The 21,089-nt window shown below is 45.6% G+C and overlaps 1 protein-coding gene across 1 annotated transcript in view; it reads left to right on the top strand.

The window, feature by feature from the left end:
• The window catches only part of LOC121328980 (neural cell adhesion molecule L1-like), a 72,911-nt gene that overhangs the window by 23,184 nt on the left and 28,638 nt on the right, over nucleotides 1-21,089 (top strand). The window contains exons 2-7 of the mRNA XM_041274139.1: nucleotides 2,116-2,536; nucleotides 10,503-10,517; nucleotides 12,368-12,473; nucleotides 12,616-12,818; nucleotides 16,678-16,800; nucleotides 17,450-17,620. Coding sequence (XP_041130073.1) covers nucleotides 2,419-2,536; nucleotides 10,503-10,517; nucleotides 12,368-12,473; nucleotides 12,616-12,818; nucleotides 16,678-16,800; nucleotides 17,450-17,620 — 736 coding nt within the window. The 5' untranslated portion in view covers nucleotides 2,116-2,418. The remainder of the gene's footprint in view (nucleotides 1-2,115; nucleotides 2,537-10,502; nucleotides 10,518-12,367; nucleotides 12,474-12,615; nucleotides 12,819-16,677; nucleotides 16,801-17,449; nucleotides 17,621-21,089) is intronic.

The following is a 21,089-nucleotide window of genomic DNA, read 5'->3' as shown; positions in this document are numbered from 1 at the left end:
AGTGACCTCAAAGGAATGAGAGAGAGGAGGGGAGATAGAGGAGAGAGGGTGGGTTAGTTTACCATGGTTTCTTTACAATGCTTCCCTGTGCTTTACCAGCCCTCGCTGTGCTTTACAATGCTTCCCTATGCTTTACCAGACCTCTCTGTGCTTTACAATGCTTCCCTATGCTTTACCCCCTCTCCGAATGTTACGCAGTGATTCCCTATGCGACCTCTATGTGCTTTACAATGCTTCCCTATGCTTTACCACACCTCTCTGTGCTTTACAATGCTTCCCTATGCTTTACCAGACCTCTCTGTGCTTTACCATGCTTGTGTGTGTGTGTGTGTGCGTGTGCGAGTCTGTGTGGCTCAGGTTGAAACTCATTTCAAGTCAGATCTGTCGACATGGAGATAAGGGAGGATAGAGAGACTGCTAGAATAAAGAAAACTGCCTGTCGGTATGTTTCTGAATATAATTTTGCTTTGCTATTTGAAATGAAATATAACTGACTGCAGGCTAGTTAGAGAGGAGGGGAGGGGAGGAGGGGGGGCACCTCTTTTTTAAAGGGGTCCCCGTATCGTTTCAGAGATCCCTGTGTTCTATCAATCTCTATGGCTCTCGTCCTTGGAGTTTCGTCATTGCGATGCACGTCCAGGGTGAGACCCCTCGAATCTGTGAATTCATTTTGAATGCTGGCGGGCCTGTGTGTGTGTGTGAGGGGGGAGTGGGAGGCAGGCTGCTGCTGAATTCTGAGCGCGTTCCTCTCTCTCTGTGTCTGTATGCACACTGACCCTGAGGCATGGTTAACACAGAGCCCCCCTGCTAGTTTAAATATTTAAAAGGGTTAGTATCGAATGGGGATGCTGCATCTGTGTACTCACTGCCCCACTTTTAAACACCATCTCAATGGCAGTTTTGTGAAACTAACGTTTTCCATCCCAAACAAATAAACTTCGGGTCTCTCCTTACCGTATCTGGGGGGGGTTGGGGGGGGGGGGGGGGGGGGGCTAGGTGATACAGTGTCCGTTTGTCTGTCTGCACGTGTCTGTAGCTGCACGTTTGAGACAGACATACATGCAGGCAGACAGACACACACACACACACAGGTAGGCAGACAGACAGAGAGGCTCTTATTTAGTGTTCTTGCACTACAGATATTTATTTCTCGGGTCTCTAGAGGAGTAATGAGGGCTGGCTTCTATTGATTTTATTCATTGATCCATTGCTTTGTATTGATCCTTTAACCTTAGAGGGCCCAATAAAACGCAGCACAGTTTGCAGACAGGTGGAAGCAGGTTGAAAACAGACCATTTTACCAACCAACCCCCCAAATACAGGTTACTAAGAGTGTAACAATACAGAAAAGCACCAAATATCAGTGTCTAGTGCTGTATATTATAAAGACATTTCAGAGGGCTGGATCGCGTCAATATCAGGGTCTAGTGCTGTATATTATAAAGACATTTCAGAGGGCTGGATCGCATCAATATCAGGGTCTAGTGCTGTATATTATAAAGACATTTCAGAGGGCTGGATCGCATCAATATCAGGGTCTAGTGCTGTATATTATAAAGACATTTCAGAGGGCTGGATCTCATCAATATCAGGGTCTAGTGCTGTATATTATAAAGACATTTCAGAGGGCTGGATCTCATCAATATCAGGGTCTAGTGCTGTATATTATAAAGACATTTCAGAGGGCTGGATCTCATCAATATCAGGGTCTAGTGCTGTATATTATAAAGACATTTCAGAGGGCTGGATCGCATCAATATCAGGGTCTAGTGCTGTATATTATAAAGACATTTCAGAGGGCTGGATCTCATCAATATCAGGGTCTAGTGCTGTATATTATAAAGACATTTCAGAGGGCTGGATCTCATCAATAGCAGGGTCTAGTGTTATATATTATAAAGGAATTTCAGAAGGCTGGATCTCATCAATATCAGAGTCTAGTGCTGTATATTATAAAGGCATTTCAGAGGGCTGGATCGCATTCAGTCAGGGCGAATTACACATACATTAACACATACAAGAAATCCCAAATGTCACATAAATGCAACTGACTAACGATACTCTCTCTCTCTCCCTCCCTCTCTCTCTCTCTCTCTCTCTCTCTCTTTTCCTCAGATCCCAAAGGGTGTGGGGAGGGGAGTTCTTTCTTTTTTTTTTTTTTTTCAGCGCATCAAGCCTCGGCTACCATCAAGAAAGCAAGGAGTCCCAAACCCCCCAGAGAGACATCCACACCTTCACACAGAGCCCTGCCTGCCTGCCTGCACCACTGAGCCTCATTCCCCGCGATCCTCGAGGACCTCTGCCTCAAACCAAGCGAGCAAAGCACGGCGGACGGAAGGAAAGAAAGGATTGCGATTCCTCTGAGCTACATTTGCATACACACGGCTGATCTGTGTATATCTGCGTGTGTCTGTCAGAATGAAGGATTATAAGGAGCTGGGAGGGGGAGGCCCGCGGATCTGGGCACTGGTTCTGCTGCAGGTTCTGGTCCTGTGTGTGAGTCGGACCCAGGCTGCCCTTCAAATACCCCTGGACTGTGAGTACTGCTGTGTCTGTATATTTCTATCTGTGTGCTGTATAGATAGATAGATAGATAGATAGATAGATAGATAGATAGATAAATAGATAGATAGATAGATAGATAGATAGTTAAATTCTTAAACACATAAAGAAAACAAAAAATGAAATTATATATAATCATATCCAATATATACTTCAATTTATAATTATATTGTAGATACTGTAGATAGTTAGATTAATTGATATATAGATTGATAGATATTGAATTAGCTCGCTCTCTGAACCCCAGTACAGCACTGAGTTCTCTACACTAGACTGTATTGAATTAGCTGGCTCTCAGATCCCCAGTACAGCACTGAGTTCTCTACACTAGACTGTATTGAATTAGCTGGCTCTCAGATCCCCAGTACAGCACTGAGTTCTCTACACTAGACTGTATTGAATTAGCTGCTCTCAGATCCCCAGTACAGCACTGAGTTCTCTACACTAGACTGTATTGAATTAGCTGCTCTCAGATCCCCAGTACAGCACTGAGTTCTCTACACTAGACTGTATTGAATTAGCTGGCTCTCAGATCCCCAGTACAGCACTGAGTTCTCTACACTAGACTGTATTGAATTAGCTGGCTCTCAGATCCCCAGTACAGCACTGAGTTCTCTACACTAGACTGTATTGAATTAGCTGCTCTCAGATCCCCAGTACAGCACTGAGTTCTCTACACTAGACTGTATTGAATTAGCTGCTCTCAGATCCCCAGTACAGCACTGAGTTCTCTACACTAGACTATATTGAATTAGCTGGCTCTCAGATCTCCCGCATTTCACTTCAAAGTAACAAGGTGAACTAAATTTGTAATCGTAATTTTAAACGTAATCGTTCATCGAACAGGAGCAATGGCTGCTCGGAGTAAACCCTGGGATTAGAAATAGGAATTATATGCTCATGACTTCAGTAGGAAGATGTGCTTTCTCCTTGGTGCGCAGAGAGGCGCCCTCGCGTCCGAGACGGAGCCGCGCAGGGCGACAGGGATTCTGAAAGCAGAGAAGGAAATTAACTTGTTAAGACAGATTTGGCCGGGGGTCCCACCCTGGCTCTCGGAGAAGCTTCAAGGCCAGCTCGGCTGGATCCGTGGTAGGGAAGTGAACCGCACCCGATCCCCCCTAGTGGGAGAACGTTGCAGGGGTGGCGATGCGTTTTGGAGGAGGAGGAGGAGTGGAGGAGGAAGGTTGAAAACACAAACAGCGAGACAGAGAATGAGTGTTTGATCCAGGGCTTAATTAGGGAGGTTAATTGATAGATTGGCTGGATATATCAGGAGGCAGTGTGGTCCAGCGGTTAAAGAAACAGGCTTGTAAGCAGGAGGTTCAAATCCCAGCTCAGCCCCTGAATCGCTGTGTGGGACCCTGAGCAAGTCACTGAACCTCCTTGTGCTGCGTCTTTGGGGTGAGACGTTGTTGTGAGTGACTCTGCAGCTGATGCATAGTTCACACACCCTAGTCTCGTATCTTGTAAAGCACTTTGTGATGGTGGTCCACTATGAAAGGCGCTATATAAAAATAAAGATTCTAATATAGATTATGTATGTGAGTCGTAGAAAGTCTGTTGCACACAACACACAGATATTACATATATATATATATATATATATCCCCATTAATAAACATTTCCCGTGTAACATTATCATACAAAGATATAAATATCTATAGATGTTGTATAGACACAATAACAAGGATTTTCCTAAAGGTGCACAACAGGGACGAGTGACACAACAGATGTCTTTGTCCAACGAGAAGCTCAGTCACTTCCAGAATTTGGGGACCCCTTGGGGGGGTGGGCGGGGGGGGAAGGGAAAGTAACCCCGCGGGTGTCGACCCAGTCGTCCCCCCCCCCCCCCTCGAACTCATTTTCCCCCAACATCTCTGTCTGACGGTAAAAGTTGAGGGTCTCGTTAGACAGACTTGCCCACTTTTCGTCCCACAGCATCTCACATTGACACTTCCCCTCTGTAGTCCCGAGTACCCTGTGAAGGGTAGAGGATCAGATAAGTATGGGGGGACCCCCCCCATCCCTTCACTCGTCCTAAGCCTGATTGGACGCAAGTGAGCACGGAGAAAGATTCAGCTTCCCCGTCCCCAGTTCCATCTGCCCCCCCCCCCAGCCCCCCCCTAGACGCCAACTTCTTCTCTTAACATAGATATTACATCTCCCTGCCAAGGGTTTCCCTTACCCTCGACGTTTAATAATTATAGAATAATAATAATAATATTAAATCATCAGTAGTTGAATCATTTAAACAAAAAGTAAAAAGAGGGTCAAATCTTTATCGGTTAATAAAAATCAGAGTACTGAGAAAGGCGACTGGCCCTCCCCCGCTTCCTGCTTGTGTACGACAGAAGCTTCGCACACGTCAGTCGGCGGGCGAAGAAAGGTGCGACGTCTGGAGTGGAGTGGCTGGAGTCGCGGAGTCTCTATGTCGCAGCCTTCCTGTCGAGGTACCCGTCCGAAATGTCCGGTTTCGGGCGTCCGCAGTGCCGGTCTGGATGTCCCCCGCATGGGTGGCGCCACTCTGCGCCGGTGTAGACCGGCGGATTTATTGGTGGCCGGCGCCGGTGGGGTACCCTTGAGGCGACCGAGCGCCACGAGCCCTGGAACTCCCGTGCTCGGTCGGCAGTGGAATAGCCTGGACTCGAACCGGCGACCTCCAGACTATAGGGGGCGCCACTCGGGAGCCCCTTTATTTACATTTATTATTGCAGCTATTATGATTTGACGGTTAGTGAGAGTTGACTTGATCTTACTGGCGTCTGTTTGCCTGGATTCTCGTCACAGTTTGTTTTTTGCTCAGTCTGCGTTGCTTTGACTGTGAGTTAAGGAGCTGCTCTTCAGTTCTAGCTGCACTGCCGTAGTTATTGTATTGTGAATCGGTACAGCCCCAGTTAGGACTACAGCTCCCAGCATGCCTCTGCACCCGCGGCAATGGTGAGGGATGCTGGGAGCTGTAGTTTTTTACCTACAATGCGCTGTGTGGTATTCCATTGTTTCGCTCAGTCTGTGTTGCTCTCACACCCCTAATCAATTACCAGTGGCAGACCTGCGATGGATTTCACCTCGATTCTGTGTGTGTGTGTGTGCGCGCCACAGTAAAGCACGGTTTTAATATATTTTAATAACAAATTTAGAATAAAAAAGAAATCCAGGAAACCCTCAGAATTGTGCGCCTATATTCCTGGCTCATGTTCATTAATCTGTCTGTTTTATTTAAACTGGGATTACGGCGCAGGGTTTATCCGGTTTTAACATTCAGTTCCTGCAGCATGGAGTGTGCGTGTGTGTGTGTGCGTGTGATTCAGCGAAGGTGTAAGTTTTTAAATGCTGCTGTTAGCCTGGCATTTCCGCACAGTCCATCTTCAAATCCATTTGAAATGGGATTACGTGGATTAAACTCGCATTAAGATCGTTTAAGTGGCTATACAAATTGATTTTGGTTTTGAATTTTTATGTCCCCCGGTGTTAATTTCTTACTTTCTTTCTTTAAGTTGCTAAGAATAGTAATAATAATAATAATAATAATAATAATAATAATAAATATACTTATTATTTATATATAGTACCTTTACATCAAAATATATCAGTGAAAGGATCCCCTGGGGGCACGCGTTTCACAAAGCGTGCTCCGTCCGACAGGCTTGACTGCGCGCATTATACGAAAGTCACTCACAGTGGCACTTCTGACGACAGGTTGGGTTGGGTCCAACCTAACATGTTCCATGCGACTTGGCAAAGTAACGCGAACTTTTTCCTGCGCAAGCTTTGCGAAACAAGGACTGGGAGAGTAGCGCATTTTTTATTTTCTCTGCCCTCCATATCGTTTGTAACGCAAGTAAACATTTTTAGCTAGCTCGCACAGACGCTTTTTTATATAGCGCCTTTCAAGAGTGGACCACCATCACAAATCGCCTTACAAGATAGTGAGGAGGCCTAGTTACGTATTACGTGAATTTAATGTCCGTATGCTGTGTAAGTCATGTGTATCTTTTGTTACGTTAGGATGTAATTTAAAAATAGCACACGTCTGATGTCCCGTATCGTGTAAGTTATGTGTGTTAATTTTTTGTGACGTCGATGTAATTTATGGCACTCTATGTCCCCGTGGGATTACTTATTCGTTTATTATAATAGTATTAATGGAACACCTTGTAAGCCATTTTTTTTTTTGTTCCTGGGTAGTAAGTGTTATTTCCTAATTGCTTATGCCTCAAAAGTATAGAAAATGGCTATTATTCCCCACAAACTTTGCTTTTGTGACCAGGACAGTGATATTTTTAAATTTACCTATTTTCCAGAACATTCCAGATAGATTCAGTGCTGAGTAAACTTGGAGTAACTTTTCTAGAACTTTCTAGAACTTTCCAGTAATATAAATAGTAGTATAAATACAGGGGCTTAAGCCCACCAGTTCAGTTTAGTTCCAGCTGCCTAAGTGGATACATATCTGCATTTTTCTGAGATGGCATCAAGAGGCTGCAAGCATCCGGCAGACGTATTTTGCTATGTCTGCGGCCAATTTATCAAGACAAGAGCGAAAAAGTACTCTGTGGAAGCATCTGCTAAGATGTGTGAGGCCTACAAGGCATATTTCAGGCATGCCTGTCGGGGATCAAGACAAACCCTGGGCATCTCATTTCACCTGCGAGCGCTGCAAAAAAACCTCTGGAAGGTAAGATGGACAATTGTTGCTCGGAATTTTATGTTATAAAATTTGTTAAAATTTTTAAAATTGTAAAAGTTTTTAATTTTAAAATGTTTTACAATTTTCAATGTTATTGAAAAAATATATCATATATGAAAAATGTTGCGAGAATCTCTTACACATTAGTCATGGGTGAAATAAATGTATTTTTGTAGGATGGTACAGAGGGGAAAAGAGAGCCATGAAGTTCGCTATCCCAAGAATTTGGCGGGAACCCACTGACCACTCAAGCAACTGCTACTTCTGCATGGTGGACCCTTCCAAACGTCGGACTGGCAAGAATGCACCTACTATTATGTATCTGGACCTTCCTTCAACCATCGCCCCGGTGCCACACTGCCGTGAGCTCCCCGTACCCACTCCTCCGGAGAGAGAGCAGCTGTCTTTACAAGAGAGCAGCAAGTCAGAGAGTGAGGAAGACGTTGTAGATCCAGATGACAATTTCAGAGGTGGAGCTGAGGAGAGAAACCCATACTACCCCAACCAAAAAGACCTCAACGACTTGATTAGAGATCTTGGTCTCACCAAGTCCAATGCCGAGCTTTTGACGTCTAGACTCAAGCAGTGGAACTTGTTGGATGAAAGTGTGCAAGTCGCAGATCAGAGGAAGCGTCACCAACCTTTTCCAGCTTCTTCACCCGTCAAGATGGGCTCTGCTTCTGCCACAATGTGACCAGTCTGTTCGAGGCAATCGGAATCGCCTGTAACCAGAATGAGTGGCGCCTCTTCATTGACAGCTCATCCAGGAGCCTCAAAGCCGTGCTGCTCCATAATGGTAACAAGTACCCGTCTCTTCCCCTGGCTCACTCGGTGCACCTCAAAGAGGATTACAACAGCATCAGGACCTTGCTGGACGCCTTGAAGTATGATTAGTACGGCTGGGAGGTCATAGGAGACTTCAAAATGGTGGCATTCCTGATGGGTCTCCAAGGCGGTTTTACCAAGTTTCCCTGCTATCTTTGCCTTTGGGACAGCAGGGACACCAAGGCGCACTACCACAGGCGGGACTGGCCACAGCGGACCGAGTTCTCTGTGGGGAGGAACAACGTCAAGTGGGAGCCACTGGTGGACCCCCGGAAGGTGCTGATGCCACCACTGCACATCAAATTGGGCCTTATGAAACAATTTGTCAGAGCTCTAGATAAGGAGTCGGCAGCCTTCAAGTACCTTCAAGACTTCTTCCCTAAGTTGTCTGAGGCAAAGGTCAAAGCTGGTGTCTTCGTCGGACCACAGATAAAGAAGATCCTGGAGTGCAATGAATTCCCCAAGAAGCTCACTAGTAAGGAGAAAGCGGCTTGGAACAGCTTTGTCGCAGTGGTTCGGGGCTTCCTGGGCAATCACAAGGCCGAAAACTATGTGGAGCTGGTTGAGACTCTGGTGAAGAACTACGGCACAATGGGCTGTAGGATGTCCCTCAAAGTCCATATCCTTGATGCTCATCTTGATAAATTCAAGGAGAACATGGGAGCGTACTCAGAGGAGCAAGGCGAGCGCTTCCACCAGGATATACTGGACTTTGAACGCCGCTACCAAGGACAGTATAACGAGAACATGATGGGAGACTACATTTGGGGGCTGATTCGTGAAAGTGATTTACAGTATAATCGTAAATCTCGAAAAACTACTCACTTCTAAATCTTTTGTAGTCATTTTTGTATTACTTTAGCATAAATACATGTTAATTTGGATTCATATGTTGTTTTTTTTTCTGATTTTATGTGAACGAAAAGACACAAATTCGGCCCGTTTTCTCATTGGAAATAGGTATATTTTTAAATATCACTGTCCTGGTCACAAAAGCAAAGTTTGTGGGGAATAATAGCCATTTTCTATACTTTTGAGGCATAAGCAATTAGGAAATAACACTTACTACCCAGGAACAAAAAATTGTGTTACATAGTAATAATAATAATAATAATAATAATAATAATAATAATAATAATTAAATAATAATAATAATAATAATAATATGTTACATGAAAGGCTAGGATATGAATTGTAAACACTGTGAATGTGTGCGTCATACAGAATCACACGAATGAGATGGAGTGAAAGACCTGAATATTTAGACAACAACTAATAATAGAGATCAGGCTTGAAGCGCATAGAGAGCAGCTGTATGGGTGAGCCTCAGTTCTGCCCTCCGATCAATTTCACACCCCTGTGCTTATCAGCTGTGATTATCTTGATCGATACCCTTTCTGTAGGGGACCAGACACAGTTCAAACACAAGACAGGCTTTTTCAGAACCAGCAGAGAGAAGCTGCGTGGAGTCGACTCTCTGAAATTAGGGATTCAATGACTCGTGAAATGTTCACAGGGAACAGCAGCGCAAGAGGTGTCTCACAGTGGGAATTGATTGTGCAAAAACAAGCCCCCACCTTTCACTGCGCCCAGACTGCCAGATAACACGCAGTTCCTTGAGAGTTTAAAAACCTTCGCTGAGCAGGCGCGGCTATTTCAATCCGCTTTAATAATTCACTCGAGCGTGTTGCCCGAGACACGCTGGGGCTTATCAAGCTGGCATTAGTGAAAGAATATTCTTACTGTTTACAAGCCTCTCTCTCTCTCTCTCTCTCTCTCTCTCTCTCTCTCTCTCTCTCTCTCTCTCTCTCTTCAAGTTTTTATTAAATAATTATTATTAAATATGCTGTGCTTACTCACTATGAGATACTCTTTGATACATATATATAATATATAGATAGATAGATAGATAGATAGATAGTAGCGATCTCGTTTCCCGCAGGCAGGCGCTTCCACACAAGCAGAGGCAATCCACACACAGGAGGGCGTCAATACAAGTCGTTACAATCTACCATTATAAATCAATGTTAGAGGCATCTCACGAAGTTAAATATTGATGCTAAATCCTGTACTATCGCTTACATGTTGACAATTTTGACTTTTTGTGAATAAATCAGTAAAATTTCAGTTAGCACCCCTTCTGCTTTTTTTAATAAATCACATTAGTGTGACCGCATCCGTGCTGGCTTGTCAGACAAAACATTTGCAACAGAAAAGTTATAATATCACAAGAGGAATAGGAGCAAGCCCCTGCCCTTGTGACACACACACACACACACTGGTGCCCCTGGTCAGAGCCTGGGCCTCCTGGGAGTTTCATGTTGAATCTGGTGATGGAGTGGGGCACGGCACAGCCTGTCTCTGTGCCTGTGGTAATATTCCTCTCTCCTCTCTCCTTTCTCCTCTGGTGCTCTCCCTGGACCTGCAGACAAACAGGAGAACTGTAAGTGTTTCCACTCTCTTCTTTATCGTTCTCTTCTTTTTCTGTGAGCTTTGGCGTGAAGTGAAATTGTTGCTCACTCACACTCAATCACTCAGACACTCACTCAGATTTCTGTGAGTACATCTGTAACCAAAGTCTGATCCGTGCCGTGAGCAAGAGTGGGCCACAAATACAAGCAAGGATCGACCACGAGTGCTGAGTATGACACTCTTGACAGACACACTGAGATCCTGTAGTCACTGACACTCGAAACCGGGGGCAGTCATGTGTACCACCAGTAGCTCACTCACTCACTCACTCACTCAGACACTCACTCACTCACTCACTCAGACACACTGACACTCACTCACTGACTCACTCACTCACTCAGACACACTCACACTCACTCACTCACTCAGACACACTCACACTCACTCACTCAGACACACTCACTCACTCACTCACACTCTCACGACACTCACTCAGACACTCACTCACTACTAGTGATTTGAGGAGTGACTCACACTCACTCACTCACTCACTCAGACTGCAACTCACTCACTCAGACACACACACACACTCACTCACTCACTCACCGCACCCCTAGTGTAGTGAGTTCTGTGTGAGTGTGGGTTAGTGAGTCCTGTGTGAGTTCTGTTGAGTGAGTCTAGTCACACTCCTGTGAGTGAGTGAGTGTGAGTGTAATAGACTGCTGGTGTGGTGAGTCTGGGACTGATCCGGGTGTGGTGAGTCTTGAGACTGGCAGTTAGTCTGTGTGTGACTGTTAGTGAGTGAGTGAGTCTGTGTGAGTCGTTGAGTCTGTTGGGACCTGTGAACTGAGTCTCATTGTGATTCAGTGACTGAGTCTGTGTGACACACTGAGTGAGACACTCGGTGAGTGGAGTTAGTGAGTCACACTACTGGTAGTCAGTCGAGTGTCAGTTCACTCACTCACCACTCACACTCACTCACTCAGAGTCTGTTGAGTCACTTTGTTACTCACCTCAGACACACTGACTGTGTCACGCACTTACTTCCAGTGACACTGTGTGACTTCAGACACACTCACTCACTCACTCACTCAGACACACTGACACTCACTCACTCAGAGTCAGACACACTGACACACTCACTCACTCACACACTCACTCACTCACTCACTCAGACACTCACTCACTCACTCACTCACTCAGACACACTCACACACACTCACTCACTCACACACACTGACACTCATCTTCTGTGACGTTACTCAGCGAGTGAGACACCTCACCTGTGACTGTCGAGTGAGTGACAGTCTTGTCAGTGAGTCAAGTGACAACTCTGGTGACTCAGTGAGACAGTCTTGTGACTCAGTCAGTCTGAACACACTGACCTCAGTCACTCCGACCAGTGACCTCACTCACAGTCAGACTGACTTTCCCACATCTCACTCACTCACTCACTCATTACTGGGGTAGACACAGCTGTGACTCACTCAGTCAGTGATCCCGTCTGTGTCCAGTGTGATGCGCTGAGTCTAGTCTGTGATGACTCAATCAGTGACTCGTGAGTCGTGTGTGCGATGAGTCGAGTCGTGCACATGAGACTCACACTCACTCACTGACTCACACTCACTCAACGCACACTCACTCAGACACACTCACACTCACTCACTCACTCACTCAGACACACTGACACACTCACTCACTCAGACACACTCACTCACACTCAGACACACTACTCACTCACGTCAGACTCACCTCACTCAGACACACTCACTCTTATGCCCTTGTGAATACCGCATGAGTCTCACTCACTCTCGCTCTCTCTCTCTCACTGTTTCTCTCTCTCTCTCTCTCTCTCTCTCTCTCTCTCTCTCTCTCTCTCCGTGATGACCCCCCCTGTGATCACAGAGCAGTCTCCTAGGACTCTCATAGTCTACTCCAGCGATGAGATCATACTGAAGTGTGAGGCTACTGGACAACCACAGCCCACGTGAGTGCCAGCTCACTCACTCACTCATTCACTCACACTTCTTGTGCATACAAACGTAAAATTCGATCTTTAGGATGATCCTACCTGATTCCTTATTTTCTCTGTGTGTCTGTCTGTCTGTTTCTGTCTGTTTGTCCACTAGGATTCGCTGGACGAAGGATGGTCAGTTCTTTGACCCCAAGGCTGACCCCCACATCGTGACCTGCGCTGGTTCCGGAACCTTCTCCATTGTCTCCAACGGCAACAGTGGCTCATCCTTCCGAAAGTACCATGGGGACTACCGCTGCTACGCAGCCAACGAGCTTGGAACCGCTGTGTCTGCGGAGACCAGACTCATCACTGAGAGTAAGAGACTCGCGGGAACTGCACAGCACTGATACTGCACTGCGCTGATACTGCACTGCGCTGATACTGCACTGCGCTGATACTGCACTGCGCTGATACTGCACTGCGCTGATACTGCACTGCGCTGATACTGCACTGCGCTGATACTGCACTGCCCTGATACTGCACTGCGCTGATACTGCACTGCGCTGATACTGCACTGCACTGATACTGCACTGTGCTGATACTGCACTGCTACTGCATTGTACTGATACTGCACTGCGCTGATACTGCACTAGTATTGCGCTGCGCTGCTACTTCACTGCGCTGTGGGGGTACTGCACTGTGCTGATACTGCACTGATACTGCGCTGCACTGATACTGCGCTGACACTGCACTGCACTGTGCTGATACTGCGCTGACACTGCACAGCACTGTGCTGATACTGCGCTGCACTGTGCTGATACTGCGCTGCTGCTGCACTATACTGATACTGCACTGCTACTGCGCTGCACTGATACTGCACTGATACTGCACTGCTACTGCGCTGCGCTGCTACTGCACTGTACTGATACTGCACTGATACTGCACTGCACTAATACTGCACTGCACTGTGCTGATACAGCACTAATACTGCGCTGCCCAAATACTGCGCTGCACTGTACTGATACTGCACTAATACTGCACTGCACTGTGCTGATACTGCACTGATACTGTAATGGTACTGCACTGATACTGCACTGATTCTGCACTGATACTGCACTGGGAGGACGATTCACTGTCATAATCTAAGTGCATCACAATCTGAAGAGACTTCAATTTAATCTAAACTCTTTTCAGAATGTAGTAAACTAACACAGACACCAAGAAGAAGGGATTATATTGTAGCGTCACACTGAACAGGACTGTAAGGCTCTGTGTGTCTGTCTGTGTGTGGTCTCAGCTGCAGCTTTGTTGTAGTGTCAAAGTGAAGGGGATTGTGGGGCTCAGCACCCCGACTAACACCCCGGGAGGTGGAGCGTTGGGGGGGGCACGTACGCACGTCTCTTGCTTTTACATGCCCGTGTAGTGGAGGCTCCTTTCTCCAGGCGGGATGGAGCTGTAGACAAAACGCTGTTTAGCTCAGGTTATTGGGCGTGATACCCGTCTCTCTCACATTTTTTTACAAGCACCTTGGAAAACACATCAATACCATAAATCTGTGTATTTTGCTGTACTTTTTCCACAATACTTACACATTATAGCTGTCCTGGAAGCTCTTCAATACCACTTATCACTAAACGGCTCCCTGCTAGCTCTGATTCTGACGACAGCTGATGACAGACCTGCTGTTTCCTCACACTGCTAGCTCTGCTTGTGATTGTGAAGCTATGGCGATGGAGGATGGCTGTCACTGATAGCCTGATTTCTGCAAAAACAGTAAAAGCGCTACCTCCCCTCCCTCCCCTCCCCCCCACCCTCCACCCTCGCTGGCATCTCCATGACAACGGTTTCCAAGGAAACAGGCTCCCGGTGATGTCAGAGCCCAATTTCCTAGGTCCCAGGTGACGCAGGCTGCTCTTTTGCAGAGCGCTGCCTGAAATCGACACAGAGATGGCTGAGCAGGGCTGTGGCCCTTCTACAAGGAACAACATGTTAGCGAAATAAATAATAATCATTTTGCTTGCTGAGAACTGCAGCAGAGTGATGCTGCTGTGCCATCCTTCTGTTACATAACACAAGGGCTGCTCACAAAATTAGGGAATGCTGAGGCACTGCATATCTAACCCAGCGTACTGGGGAGAGGCAGTGTGGCAGCAGGAGGGTCAGTCGATATCACCACAAACCCCAACCCACAGGAGAGAGGATTACACCAGCTCTCAGCTTACAACACATGTAATGAAGCACAGCGAAAGGTCTGGTAAAGCATAGGGAAGTATTGTAAAGCAGAGAGGTCTGGTAAAGCATAGGGAAGCATTGTAAAGCGTAAAGAGGTTTGGTAAAGCATAGGGAAGCATTGTAAAGCACAAAGAGGTGTGGTAAAGCATAGGGAAGCATTGTAAAGCACAGAGAGGTCTGGTAAAGCATAGGGAAGCATTGTAAAGCACAGAGAGGTCTGGTAAAGCACAGGGAAGCATTGTAAAGCACAAAGAGGTCTGGTAAAATCATAGGGAAGCACTGTAAAGCACAGAGAGGTCTGGTAAAGCATAGGGAAGCATTGTAAAGCACAAAGAGGTGTGGTAAAGCATAGGGAAGCATTGTAAAGCATAGGGAAGCATTGTAAAGCACAGAGAGGTCTGGTAAAGCATAGGGGAGCATTGTAAAGCACAGAGAGGTCAGGTAAAGCATAGGGAGGCATTGTAAAGCACAGAGAGCTGTGGTAAAGCATAGGGAAGCATTGTAAAGCACAGAGAGGTCTGGTAAAGCATAGGGAAGCATTGTAAAGCACAGAGAGGTCTGGTAAAGCATAGGGAAGCATTGTAAAGCACAGAGAGGTCTGGTAAAGCATAGGGAAGCATTGTAAAGCACAGAGAGGTGTGGTAAAGCACAGGGAAGCATTGTAAAGCTAAAGCAGGCGGAAGAGGTATTGGAAAGCACAGAGAGGTAGGGTAAAGCATAGGGAGGCATTGTAAAGCACAGAGAGGTCTGGTAAAGCATAGGGAAGCATTGTAAAGCACAGAGAGGTCTGGTAAAGCATAGGGAAGCATTGTAAAGCACAGAGAGGTCTGGTAAAGCATAGGGAAGCATTGTAAAGCACAGAGAGGTCTGGTAAAGCGTAGGAAAGCATTGTAAACCACAGAGAAATACGGTAAAGCATAGGGAAGCATTGTAAAGCACAGAGAGGTGTGGTAAAGCATAGGGAAGCATTGTAAAGCACAGAGAGGTCTGGTAAAGCGTAGGAAAGCATTGTAAAGCACAAAGAGGTCTGGTAAAGCATGGGGAAGCATTGTAAAGCACAGAGAGGTATGGTAAAGCATAGGGAAGCATTGTAAAGCACAGAGAGGTCTGGTAAAGCATATTAAAAACATAAACCATGGTAAATTTATAGTATAGCCATGCGAAAATGATGGGGGGGGGACTGAAAAAAACTTGAAAGTTGAAAACTTGAAAAATCCAAGATGTTACTTCTCATAGCACTGGCCGTATTGTCACTGCCCTCCCGAATGTATAAATTTATATATGTATATATTGCTAGATCAAATACTGGACCCTGTTTGTATAAATTTTTAACAGAATGTATAATTGATCAAAAAGATATAAAGGAAAGCAATGCAGTGAAGGCGGTGTGCCATCTGCTGGTCACAAAACATACCTTCAGTTTGACGCGACACTATAATCCCTTCATCTTGGTGTCTGTGTTTAGTTTACTACATTCTGAAAAGAGTTTAGTTTCATTAAAGCTGCAGAACATAACAGAACATAAGAGAGAGAGAGGAGTCCGTTCAGCCCCTCAGAGCTCAGCAGCCGAGTCAAGCCGTTGCTCGGTAACCCTTGCTTCCACCCCCTCACCGCTGTTTGTGTGAAGAAGCGTCTCCTCCTCTCTGTCTCCTAAATCCCCTTCAAATCTCACTGTGTCCCCTCTGGTCCTGGTTTCTGTGCTGCGCTGAGAGTATTGATCTGGGCTGACAGTGTCAAATCCTTTTAAGATGTCAAAGGCTTCTTTGTTCCAGGCTAAGTAGATGAATAAAGGCTAAATTCTCATTGTTTGTATTACACGACAGTGACATTTCAAATCCAACACGATAATCCAATAATTCAATAGAATGAAGTGTCACTCGGGCTCCAGGTCCTCCCTTCATGTTGTTAATGGTTCCCTCACGTTCCTCCGAGCCCTGATTTGCTCTCGCGGGTCAGCTGCTTTGTAATTGAGGGGGTTGTTTGTCGCCCCCCCCCCCCCCAGGCCCCCCGAAGTGGCAGAAGGAGACGATCACCCCGTTCGAGGCAGAGGTAGGGGAGAGCGTGGTGCTCCCCTGCAACCCCCCGGTCAGCACGACAACCCCCAGAATCTACTGGATGGACATGAGTAAGAGACCCCAGTGTGTGTGTGTGAGTAGAATCACCCCGGTTTGAGAGGCAGAGGTAGGGGAAGCGTCGTGGTGCTTCCCCTGCAACCCCCGGTCAACGACGAACCCCCAGAATCTACTGGATGGACATGCTAAGAGACCCCAGTGTGATGGTCCAGATGTGAGTGTACATGTGATGTGTGTGTGTCACGACCACGGTGTTCAGCGTGTGCGAGTGTGTGTCTCTCTGTAGGTCTGTCTGTGTGTGTGCGTCTGTCTGTGGTGGTGGTCCACAGTACTGCTTCTGTGTGGTGTGTGCTTCTCTCTCCTCCTCTCTCTTTCCCCTTTTGTTCAGGTCCCCGTGTGTGTTTCAAGTGTGTGTGTAGTGTGTGCGTCTGGCTCTCTCTGTAGGTCTGTGTGCGTCTCTCTCTGTAGGTCTGTGTGCGTGTGTTTCACTTGTGTGTGTGGTGTCGTGTGTGGTCTCTCTCTGTGTCTGTGTGTGTGTGTGTGTGTGTGTGTGTGTGTGTGTGTCAGTGTGTGTGTGTGTGAGTCAGTGTGTATGTTTGTGTGTGTGTGTGTGAGTCGGTGTCGTCTGTGTTTCTAACACTATCATATTCATATTAATAATAATAGTCATGTCAATGATTCTCATCTCTGTGCTGTCTCCAGGTCTGAAGCACATCACACAGAGTCCGCGGGTGACTCAGGGTCGCAGCGGGAGCCTGTACTTCTCCAACGTGGAGAAGAGCGACACCAAGAACGACTACATGTGTCACGCGCACTTCATCGGAGCGCGCACCATCGTGCAGAAAGAGCCCATCGAGCTGCGCGTGCGAGACTGTGAGTGTGCCCACGCTGCGCCCACACGGGATCATGCCCCGCGCATGCGCACGATGCCCCCCCAGCCGGGCAGCGATGGGAAAGCTGCGGGAACACAAAGCCATGGTTTCAGGACCCTGAGCGGCACCCTAGACAGAGAAACTTGGGGGTTTTGATACAGCAACCTCAGACTAGGTCTCAGCTTAAAGGGTACAGAAGAACCTTTTATTTGATTTATAGGAGGCTGTGTGGTCCAGTGGTTAAAGAAACAGGCTTGTAACCAGGAGGTTCAAATCCCAGCTCAGCCCCTGACTCGCTGTGTGGGACCCTGAGCGAGTCACTGAACCTCCTTGTGCTGCGTCTTTGGGGTGAGACGTTGTTGTGAGTGACTCTGCAGCTGATGCATAGTTCACACACCCTAGTCTCGTATCTTGTAAAGCGCTCTGTGATGGTGGTCCACTATGAGCTGGTCCTCTCAGAACTACATTTCCCGTCATCCTCCTGCTCACACATGTAACTGAGATGGATTTACCAGTGAGCAGGAGGATGACGGGAAATGTAGTTCCGAGAGGTCCATGCGGGTACATGGGAAGCCATCTTGAGGCAGGGAATGTAATTTAAAAGTTTTAAAAAAGTGGTCAAAATGTAAAATAAATTAAAATAAACACACACACCTTACGTAAACAGTTGTCGCAACACATTGGAACATGTAACACAATCAAATAAAAAGGTCCTTACAGTGGGTTGCGAAAGTATTGACCCCCCTTGGAATTTTTCCTATTTTGTTGCCTTACAACCTGGAATTAAAATGGATTTTTATTTGGATTTCATGTAATGGACATACACAAAATAGTCCAAATTGGTGGAAGTGAAATGAAAAAATAACTTGTTTAAAAAAATTATAAAAAAATAAATAACGGAAAAGTGGTGTGTGCATATGTATTTACCCCCTTTGCTATTAAGCCTCTAAATGAGATCTGGTGCAACCAATTACCTTCACATAAGTCACATAATTAGTGTTGTGTTGTAAGTGAAACTCTGCAGCTGATGCGATAGATTTCAAACAGACACCCTAGTTCCTCGACTTACTTATAAAAAAAAAAAACAAATGATGGTGGTCCACTATGAAAAAAAAAAACAAAGCCATGGTTTCAGGACCCTGAGCGGCACCCTAGACAGAGAAACTTGGGGGTTTTGATACAGCAACCTCAGACTAGGTCTCAGCTTAAAGGGTACAGAAGAACCTTTTATTTGATTTATAGGAGGCTGAGGTGGTCCAGTGGTTAAAGAACAAAACAGGCTTTTAACCCAGGTACCTGGTCCAAATCCCAGCTCAGGCATTGATCGCTACTGTGTGGGACCCTGAGCGAGTCACCGAACCTCCTTGGCTGCGTCTTTGGGGGTGAGAGCGTTGTTGTAAGTGACTTTGCAGCTGATGCATAGTTCACACACCCGAGTCTCGTATCTTGTAAATGCACTTTGATGGTGGTCCACTATGAGCTGGTCCTCTCAGAAAAACATTTCCCGTCACTTTCCCGACGGTCGTGTGGCAGTTGACTCTACCTAAAACACACGCGTCCGGCCTACTAACATCAAGTGCGCTCATGCACGCCCCCATGTACCCTTCGGACGACCCGTCCCTTACAAACTTTTTTCAAAATTTTTTAAAAGTTGTCGGGTAAAATAAAAGCCATCTTGAGGCAAGGGAATGCAATTTAAAGTTTTAAAAAGTGGTCAAACAACCAAACCAACACAACAAAAAAAAAACACACACCTTACATAAATAGTTGTTGCAACACATGGGAAACATGAAACACAATCAAATAAAAAGGTCCTTACAGTGGGTTGCGAAAGTATTGACCCCCCTTGGAATTTTTCCTATTTTGTTGCCTTACAACCTGGAATTAAAATGGATTTTTATTTGGATTTCATGTAATGGACATACACAAAATAGTCCAAATTGGTGAAGTGAAATGAAAAAAATAACTTGTTTCAAAAAATTCTAAAAAATAAATAACAGGAAAAAAGTGGTGCGTGCATATGTATTCACCCCCTTTGCTATTAAGCCTCTAAATAAGATCTGGTGCAACCAATTACCTTCAGAAGTCACATAATTAGTTAAATAAAGTCCACCTGTGTGCAATCTAAGTGTCACATGATCTGTCACATGATCTCAGTATATATACACCTGTTCTGAAAGGCCCCAGAGTCTGCAACACCACTAAGCAAGGGGCACCACCAAGCAAGCGGCACCATGAAGACCATAAGAAAGCCCGTGGGCCATAAGAACATAAGAACATAAGAAAGTTTACAAACGAGAGGAGGCCATTCGGCCCATCTTGCTTCGTTTGGTTGTTAGTAGCTTATTGATCCCAAAATCTCATCAAGCAGCTTCTTGAAGGATCCCAGGGTGTCAGCTTCAACAACATTACTGGGGAGTTGATTCCAGACCCTCACAATTCTCTGTGTAAAAAAGTGCCTCCTATTTTCTGTTCTGAATGCCCCTTTGTCTAAACTCCATTTGTGACCCCTGGTCCTTGTTTCTTTTTTCAGGCTGAAAAAGTCCCTTGGGTCGACACTGTCAATACCTTTTAGAATTTTGAATGCTTGAATTAGGTCGCCACGTAGTCTTCTTTGTTCAAGACTGAACAGATTCAATTCTTTTAGCCTGTCTGCATATGACATGCCTTTTAAGCCCGGAATAATTCTGGTCACTCTTCTTTGCACTCTTTCTAGAGCAGCAATATCTTTTTTATAGCGAGGTGACCAGAACTGCACACAATATTCAAGATGAGGTCTTACCAGTGCATTGTACAGTTTTAACATTACTTCCCTTGATTTAAATTCAACACTTTTCACAATGTATCCGAGCATCTTGTTAGCCTTTTTATAGCTTCCCCACATTGTCTAGATGAAGACATTTCTGAGTCAACAAAAACTCCTAGGTCTTTTTCATAGATTCCTTCTCCAATTTCAATATCTCCCATATGATATTTATAATGTACATTTTTATTTCCTGCGTGCAGTACCTTACACTTTTCTCTATTAAATGTCATTTGCCATGTGTCTGCCCAGTTCTGAATCTTGTCTAGATCATTTTGAATGACCTTTGCTGCTGCAACAGTGTTTGCCACTCCTCCTACTTTTTGTGTCGTCTGCAAAATTTAACAAGTTTGCTTACTATACCAGAATCTAAATCATTAATGTAGATTAGGAATAGCAGAGGACCTAATACTGATCCCTGTGGTACACCGCTGGTTACCACACTCCATTCTGAGGTTTTTCCTCTAATCAGTACTTTCTGTTTTCTACATGTTAACCACTCCCTAATCCATGTACATGTGTTTCCTTGAATCCCAACTGCGTTCAGTTTGAGAATTAATCTTTTGTGCGGGACTTTGTCAAAAGCTTTCTGGAAATCTAAATAAACCATGTCATATGCTTTGCAATTATCCATTATCGATGTTGCATCCTCAAAAAAATCAAGCAA

The sequence above is a fragment of the Polyodon spathula genome, chromosome 16 (genome assembly GCF_017654505.1).
Source record: "Polyodon spathula isolate WHYD16114869_AA chromosome 16, ASM1765450v1, whole genome shotgun sequence".
Lineage (NCBI taxonomy): Eukaryota > Metazoa > Chordata > Actinopteri > Acipenseriformes > Polyodontidae > Polyodon > Polyodon spathula.
The sequence above is the reverse complement of the archived record's forward strand: the minus strand, read 5'-3'. Positions and strand labels throughout refer to the sequence as shown.